Genomic DNA, 7,830 nt, shown 5'->3' on the forward strand with positions numbered 1-7,830 from the left:
TACGAATGAAAAAACAAATTTCACGGCTAGCCTGGAAACCGCGAGACGAATCTTTTGAGCTTAATTAATTCATCATTAGCACATATTGGTTACTGTAGCACTTATTGCTAATCATAGACTAATTAGACTCAAAAGATTCGTCTCAACATTTCTTCCGTAACTGTCCAATTAGTTTTTTGTTTCATCTATATTTAATGCTTTATTTAGATGTCTAAAAATTCGATGTGATGTTTTTGAAAAAAAAAATTGAAAACTAACAAGCCTAAACCACAAGCGCGTGCACTTCGCCTGTACTTTCTTGTCACCCACAACCTGCCTATAAAAATCACCCTCTATTTTGTTTTTACTCACTCTATCTCTATGTATGCGCAAAACATTAATCGATTATTTTGTCAATATTGTATAGTCACTTTTAAAAATCTCAAACAAATAATTAAAAAATTTTTGTGTGCTATAAGATTTTGATATAGAGAAGTTATTGAGCTATATAAATCAAAATTTGAAATTGATTTAATATGTTTTTGGATCATGACTTACGGATTAGCCCGTGAGTCGCGACTCACTCCCTCCCTGTATATATTTTAAGAAATTAGAATTAAAGTGAGTAATGGCTATGATTAGGTGAGGTGGAAATTAAAGTAGGTGGAGAAGGCCCAATTTAATTCTAGAAAAAGACACTACTACAAATAATTCTTTTTTGTTGTGGGCTAAAAACACATTTTTGCCGGCGGCGACATGAATGCCTGCAAGTAACTAATCAACTCTCTTTGTTGGCAACATCTGAACGCCACTGAAAATCGATTTTTGTTGTCCAGCGACATAACGCAGCTGCCAGTGAAAATTGATTTTTATAGTACGGAAATAAAATAAAAAGTGATTTTTAGCGGGCATCTATAACACACGTGCATCCTAATTTTGGATTTAGGCATTTTTTTTCCATATTAAATTCACAAGTATGTGATTTATAGGATTCGAAAACAATATCTCTCTATCCACGCATCACATTATCATCTCACTATTAAACACCTGTTGTCTATGGTAAGAATGCTATCGTTTTTATTTCTATTGTTCAAAACTTAAAATACATATATTTGCCTCTCTAAATGATTTCAAATAAAAAAAAAGTCATGAACCACAAGCTGTGAATATCGTACCGCTCTATAATTTTGATATAGATGATGTGTCATTCGGAGTTTATTTGAATTATAGAGCTGAAATTTTGTGAAATTAAAATTTGAATCTTATAACAAATATTATTATAAAACTATAACCTTACCCTTCATGTATACGACACGTGATTTAATCCCAACTTATACCAATACGTGCGTATGACATGTGAACCCAAAACTTTTGAAACAAATAAATTACATTTCTCTGATAAAATGATACATAGTAGTTGTAGTTTTTTGAAATATCTATATAAACTTGCGGTTATATGAAATTTTACTCAACAGAAAATGATGCAGCAATAGCTCTATCCTGCCACTTGGGCCGAAACGGATCGCTGTTTGGGCCAAACTGGGCTGGGCTTTTTTCTTGCAGTTGGGCTGGTATAACAAGGCACTACTAATCGCATCGCAGCCGTTGGATGCAACGAAACGAACGGTGGATCTCAGCCCAACCTTCCCCTCGCCGTCGCCGTGCATCCGCTCCCTCCCCGGCGCCGGCGGCCTCTCCGCCGCCGCCGCCTCCCCGCCCAGCCGGCCGGCGTACAGGCCGAGGGCCCTCCATCTCGCGATTATCTGCTGCTCCGTCTCGAATCGAATCGAATCGAACTCAAGGTACCCATTCTTCCTCGTGGTTAGTGGGGAAGGGATCGTCTCGCACTTTGTCCATTTCCTGCGATATTTTGCACTGGCGATGGATGGATCCAATCCATTGTTTGCACAGTGGGAAATCAGGTCGCTGTCGAAGCCCACCACACTGCGCTGCCGGGCTTGGTTGTTCTCGCGGTGGGGAATTCGATTTTGTCCCAATCCTCACAGCCTTCTCAAACCCTGTCACATCGCTTGCATCGGTTATTCTTGTCCATTTCCTCTTCGTCCTGTCGGCGTCCGTCCCTAGATGCCTCTGGTCCATATAGATTTTAGGTTAAAATTGGTTCTTGGATTGTGACCTAAATTTGGGGGTATTGGTGCCTAGTGTGGTGGTAGCCAGCCAAGAAACCATTTTTCTTTTCAGGTGTATTATTAGCAACCGGAGAGGGCGTGTTGGGGATTGGGATTGTTGTTTGATGAGAGGGAGGTGATGATGGCTGAGGGGGGAGCAAAGCCGGTGCCGGTGATAGTGGCCATGAAGGGGCATCCAGGGTCTGGCAAGTCCACGGTGGCGTGCGCCATCGCTGCTGCGCTCCGCTGCCCGCTCCTGGACAAGGACGATGTCCGGGACTGCACGCTGCCACTTGAGCGTGTCGACGGCCTGGCTGTCGGCATGCTCAATGAGCTCTCCTATGCCGTGCTGTGGCGGGTGGTGGAGAGGCAGGTCCGTCTCGGCTTGTCGGTTGTGGTGGATTCTCCGCTGTCACGCCGTGCGCATCTTGATGCGCTCACCCAGCTCCCGGCTGCGCTAGTCGTCGTTGTGGAATGTCGGCCGGGCAATGAAGAGGAATGGCGCCGAAGGCTAGAGGGCCGAGGAGCTGCGGTGGTAGAAGATTATAGTAGTGGGTGGCATAAGCCGAAGACGTGGGCAGAGCTGGAAAGGCTTCGGGACGGGTACCAAGGTTGCACAGATTATGAATTAGGGGATGTGCCGAGGATCGTTGTGGATACGACTGACCCAACGATCAGTTCAGAGGCAATTGCTGTGAGGGTTGTAGAGTTTATTGGATCTGTTCTTGCTTGTGGTCATTAGGCCTGGTGGTATTTCTTACCAAGTATTTTGGGGCTTCATCTAGTCTTTACAACGGGGAATAACTCCAGGTTAAAATTTCATGACAAAATGTTGATATGCTGTAGTAGTGTCCTGTATAGTTTTTATTTATTTTTTTGGTTTTGTTTCTGGTTATCCAGCTCCATCTTTTCCGGTTAAGATCAAAGGGTATTTTCACTCTGTTTTATGGATGCAATGTAAAGGCTGTAAATATATCTAACTCTATCTGGGGCTGACTTTTAAATCCCTTTTCTAATCTTAACTCTTCAGAATGGAGTCGCTGCATTTCCCCATCCTTCTAAAGACTGGGAAATAAGCAAAACTTATATGGTAGATCCGTGCAGGTTCTTTCTTTTCTAAAGGAAAGAGAAATTGATCAGTATGCAATGTGTTTTTATGTGGTCATAACTGCTTTATGTTACCATTTTGTGAATTTTCACATAATTTCCCCCTCTCTGTAAAGCATCTGGTGAAACTTTAGGAACATTGTTTATTCATTATTAACCATAAGGATCTACTTCTATTGATATCATCTCTTCATTTTATCTATTGTCTCCCAGCTAATATAACATGCTTTATCCATTGCTCATGATTAATAGAGAGGTGCTATAATATTCTTCACAAAATTTTCATGTTCTCATTGCATTTGTTGTTAGGATTTTGGAAACTTCAGAACGGGAGTTTTCATTTAGTTCCGTGCACAAGGTGTAATCTATTCTGTTGATTTGTTGAACTCTCTAGCACAAGAAACTTCACGCCAAAGCTGGATGTTAGCAATGCGCCAATGCTTGTATATTTACCAAGATCTACATATGCTATAGTAGTTTCTATTTGTTATTTTGATATTTTATTATACTTTTGTAAGGCAGAATTTTTCCTTGTTCGGTTGTTCCCTTACATGCATTCTGTTAAGCCTGATATGACTACCTCATTTCGTGTTCTATCAGATTCTTGGTGCTAGATGTCACCTTCTGTTCTACAGCCTGGGGTGCCTGCGACTTTGCAAGAGCTTGAGCCTTCCTCAGAGATGTTCAGACAAGGAGCATCCCTAAGAGTAACAGGAATGTACGTATAGGAATAACCATACTTTGCATCCAATCAATTTTCTTCTGAACATTCACTCAAGTCCTGAACTGTACTGTATTTTTCTCCCTCTAGGCTTCAGTCATATGATTTGAGCTCTGCAATTGCTGTTATTCAAGATGGAGGTGCCAGCCTGAAGGTTGACACTCAACATTTGAGGGACATCAACTTCCGCACTAATTCGACTTACCAGTTCATTGGTGAACTCCTGATCAAACCAGATAATGATGTATATCATTCTCCTTATAAGTTCATCATCATATTTGACATGACACTGGAAGATGCTACAACAAACTTCTTGCTTACATCTCTGCAGGCCATTTTGCAAGCGCGCATAGGTAGGAACGTCGACGGTATTGACCTGAACCTCTACCAGCAGTCTTTGCTCATCCGGCGACAATACGAAGCCCAACTACGTTCCAGGAGAGCATGATCCAAAGCCTTGTGAATCAAGAACATGATACTTGTTCAATCTCTCTGCTTGACTTCAATGATTCCCAGTTGCTGACAGGAACTGAGTGTGTCCTGACTAAATCTCTGAAGACTGATGATGCCAGTAGCACTAGGATTACCATAAACATTGGTGATGAGAATTGGGACGTAGAGCAATTTATCTGGCTGTTTTCACGCCCGGAGCATTTTCTGCTGCATGACTTTGTTAAGGAACATGTACTTTCAAATTTTCATCAAAATGATGCAGCGAACAAGTGTCTTGTCTAACATAATTTATTAGTTTAGATAGTGAAGTGTGAAACAGAAACAAGGTAGTGGCAGAAGAGTATCAATTTGCATAAATTTGTCTAGACGAAACCAATGATCAGGCATTCTGAAAAGGAGACGATAATTGGCAACTGTAGTGTGGTAGGTAATTCATGAGTGAAGGATAAACTGGACATTAACAGTATTAGAATGAGGAGTGTATATGTGTACTAATCTCGAAACGGGAAGTTTACAAGATTCATCTGTCAGTAACAATACACTTGAATGTACAAACCCATCTGAAAATATTTCCAGGGGTTCGATATCAACATACAAGTTTATTACTATCAATCTATCATCATGTAGTAACCCAGTTGACTGATACGGTGATATGTACAAGCAGTTTTTCCCCAGCCAGATATTGGTTGCTGCAGTAAGGCTATGAGCTCTTCTTGTTGAAAAATGCAAGGTTCAGTTTTCACACTTGTGTGAACTCCAGTGCATTTTCGTCGGGGTCCCGAGCGAAGATGGCTGGTCGCCCTGACTTGCTGAGAGTGTATCTGATTCCTGCATCCCAACAGTTAAGTGGTTAGAGCCTTAAGAGGCAGTCATCATATTGTCGATTGGAATGTAGTTAACAGTTCGCACTGCAAAAAAATTGAAATGCCAATTAAGCATTATAAAGATGCAATAGGTGAAATGGTAATGCCAACCAAAAGACAAAAGTACTAAGATAAGAAAATGAATCATTTGTTGCACATCATACAAATTGGGAAATGTATGAAAGCATTACTTTGAGGTGAATGGAAGATGCTATGAATATGATCTAAGAAAACTATAGCCTTTATAGTTTGATGACTGTCAAGACAACAACAGGCTTTTTGGAAGGCTAGCAATGATGCTACAGAAAAATTACCTAACATAAAGGATGAGGTTTAGAGGACAAACAATGTGGGCTTTCAATTTACCACATCAGTTGAAAACACAGCCTTAGTAGGGTTTTATTTGTTGCAAGAACCATAGGACTATTGCAACAAAGATCTAGTGCTCTACTAATATGTCTGTGAAGTCAACAAGCAGAGAAACAAGGTATATATATTATTAGTTGTAGCTAGAGCACTGAATAAGCAACAGATAATAAATTAGAATTTCATAGTACCAGCTTTGTCAAATATTTCTTTTAACTTCGATACATCTTTGATTGCTATACAGGTATGACGATCACGTCCCCCATGCTCTGGGCGCCCTGTCAATGGATCAGGATTTGGCAGCTCCATCAAGTGAATCATTTCAGAACCAACCCAGAGCCAAGCACCTCTGTACGGAAGTTTGTCAGTTGGCCTAGCAGGATTCACCTTAAGACCTGATTGATCAAGTGCCAGTTTTAGTTACAAGCAGGAAGGACATTGCACCTGTATATCAGTTTTATTTCACTTGCAGAAAGTGCATATGCCATGTACAACAGTAGCTAACTCACCAAGGAGGTCCTTGTAGAAGGCCATCGACCTTTCAAGATTTTCACATAGGATTCCAACATGATGAACACTAACAACTCCATAATCAGGTTCTGCAATGAAAATCATGTTTGATTTGGTTCAGAGAAAAAAAGATATTTACTCTTTGTTAGCTATAGCCAATGAGTGCCAAAAACCAAACAGAAGCAAACTAGGAATTAACTGGCATATTAAGCTATATAATAGAAAACGTAGCCAGCAGCTCAGCACCCACAATTTCAAAGCAAATGCTCACAACAGTCATGTGTATAACCAACTTTTAGAAAGGTATGTTGAGAAGTTCAGTCTGGCCATGGCTTTTTAACAATCTACATACAACAGTACGAATATTCTAAATTTTGCTGATTCAGAACCAGTCAAGAAAGAGTGCCTAATGGTTTGTAGTTCTACGATGCCAAAAAAAAAAAAAGAGACATGAATTTTAGCCTGTTTGAAAGCATATTCGCTGCATGATTCTTTTTACTCAAATGCTACACAGGAGTATAAAATTGAAAGTGTGATGAACTGTGCAGCATATTGAGCATTTGTACCTGTACAACTTATGCATAATTATTGTGCATATCACATATGTCTATGTGCCATCAGAGAGGCACCCTACAACTTTGACTTTGGTACTAAAAATAATACTACCTCCATCCCAAAACATAAGAGATTTTAGATATACAAATGCATAGCCAAAACTCCTTATATTTTGGGGTGGAGGTAGTACTATTGATGAACTAGATGCAGAACTGCAAATTGCAAGCAAATTCCTTTCACAGGTCAGTCCCAAACTAATCCCTAAATTCCCCTACAGTTCTTGCTCATATGTAACTTCAGAGTTCAGACAGACCTTGAATACTCCCGAAATCTCAAATCAGTAATAAAATTTAACATAAGAACTCTATCCTTCACCTATACAGCCAAGCATCACCAAAATTACTAATTTCTTGTTCATATGTAACTTCAGAGTTCAGACTGATCTTGAATCCTCCCGAAATCAGTAATAATCTTTAACAGGAAAACTCCATCAATCACCTAATCGAGGACCCGCAGACAGAAATAAAAAAAAATCTCTTCTTGTCGACGGATTAGCTACCACTGCAACTGCAAGAACGCACTCACTCACTCACCCTGGGACGCCTCCTGCGCAGTGACGAGCTGCTCCCCGCCGGTGGCCACCGAAAGGCGGGTCCTGGGGCGACGGTGCGCGGCGGCGGAGGGGACGCAGGCCTTCCCGGAGCTGGAGGGGGACGGGGTGGGGGAGAGGAGGGCGAGGGAAGAGACGCACCTCGTCGCCATTGCTGCCTTTGATTTCTTCAGACTTTTTTTTCTTTTGAGAAAATGATTGTTTTTTCAGACTTGAGACACGCGGTGGGCTTCATGGGCCTCTACTATTTTCTGTGGCTCATGATTTTCTTTTTCTTCTACGATTTTTTTTCTAAACTTCTTTTGTTTTGTTTTTTTTCTGCTTCAATGTCCACCTGGATTTTTTTGCTACGATTTTTTTAACCTTTATTTGTTTTTTTTTCTGCGTCACTGTGGACCTCTGAAAATTTCTGATGAGGCTGGAAGCCACTGAATAGATAATCATTTTTCCATTTTCTATTTACTGGGCTTGAGTAAAAACATTTTTGGTGTTTTTCTTAATTGATCTTTTTGGAACAATGACTACCCGTGTGTTTCA

General features: G+C 40.7%; 3 protein-coding genes across 5 annotated transcripts; 2 read left to right on the plus strand and 1 right to left on the minus strand.

Moving 5' to 3' along the window:
• Positions 1-1,648: 1,648 nt before the first annotated feature.
• Positions 1,649-4,772, plus strand: LOC102712185 (CST complex subunit TEN1). Of its 3 annotated transcripts, none has more exons than XM_006657400.3 (4): positions 1,649-1,781; positions 3,816-3,933; positions 4,027-4,180; positions 4,268-4,772. In XM_006657400.3, exons 2-4 carry the CDS (start codon positions 3,830-3,832, stop codon positions 4,382-4,384), a joined length of 375 nt encoding a protein of 124 aa, XP_006657463.1. In that variant the 5' UTR covers positions 1,649-1,781; positions 3,816-3,829; the 3' UTR covers positions 4,385-4,772. The 3 variants fall into 3 exon arrangements, with proteins under 3 accessions (XP_006657463.1, XP_040381629.1, XP_040381628.1); XM_040525695.1 differs by lacking the exon at positions 1,649-1,781 and adding an exon at positions 2,904-2,918; XM_040525694.1 differs by lacking the exon at positions 1,649-1,781 and adding an exon at positions 3,587-3,658.
• LOC102712645 lies at positions 1,803-2,862 on the plus strand. The gene has a single exon (XM_006657401.3). The coding sequence runs from the start codon at positions 2,248-2,250 to the stop codon at positions 2,848-2,850; it is 603 nt and encodes a 200-aa protein (XP_006657464.1). The 5' UTR covers positions 1,803-2,247; the 3' UTR covers positions 2,851-2,862.
• An 83-nt stretch (positions 4,773-4,855) lies between the features above and the next one.
• LOC102711902 (uncharacterized protein YwkD) lies at positions 4,856-7,499 on the minus strand. The gene is made up of 4 exons (XM_006657398.2): positions 7,277-7,499; positions 6,128-6,217; positions 5,810-6,013; positions 4,856-5,217 (listed from the first exon to the last, which is right to left on the minus strand). The coding sequence occupies exons 1-4, from the start codon at positions 7,443-7,445 to the stop codon at positions 5,129-5,131; spliced, it is 552 nt and encodes a 183-aa protein (XP_006657461.1). The 5' UTR covers positions 7,446-7,499; the 3' UTR covers positions 4,856-5,128.
• Positions 7,500-7,830: the final 331 nt, after the last annotated feature.

Source organism: Oryza brachyantha, chromosome 7 (assembly GCF_000231095.2).
Source record: "Oryza brachyantha chromosome 7, ObraRS2, whole genome shotgun sequence".
Lineage (NCBI taxonomy): Eukaryota > Viridiplantae > Streptophyta > Magnoliopsida > Poales > Poaceae > Oryza > Oryza brachyantha.

What these genes read in the sequence shown, in the direction of transcription:
- LOC102712185 (XM_006657400.3), top strand. Translation starts at nt 3,830, where the DNA reads ATGTCACCTTCTGTTCTACAGCCTGGGGTGCCTGCGACTTTGCAAGAG. An exon ending in TCCCTAAGAGTAACAGGAAT is followed by an intron (nt 3,934 to 4,026) that starts GTACGTATAGGA and finishes TTCTCCCTCTAG; the next exon opens with GCTTCAGTCATATGATTTGA. An exon ending in TGATCAAACCAGATAATGAT is followed by an intron (nt 4,181 to 4,267) that starts GTATATCATTCT and finishes ACATCTCTGCAG; the next exon opens with GCCATTTTGCAAGCGCGCAT.
- LOC102712645 (XM_006657401.3), top strand. Translation starts at nt 2,248, where the DNA reads ATGATGGCTGAGGGGGGAGCAAAGCCGGTGCCGGTGATAGTGGCCATG.
- LOC102711902 (XM_006657398.2), bottom strand. Translation starts at nt 7,445, where the DNA reads ATGGCGACGAGGTGCGTCTCTTCCCTCGCCCTCCTCTCCCCCACCCCG. An exon ending in CTTCTACAAGGACCTCCTTG is followed by an intron (nt 6,014 to 6,127) that starts GTGAGTTAGCTA and finishes TTGATCAATCAG; the next exon opens with GTCTTAAGGTGAATCCTGCT. An exon ending in AGAAATATTTGACAAAGCTG is followed by an intron (nt 5,218 to 5,809) that starts GTACTATGAAAT and finishes GTTGGGATGCAG; the next exon opens with GAATCAGATACACTCTCAGC.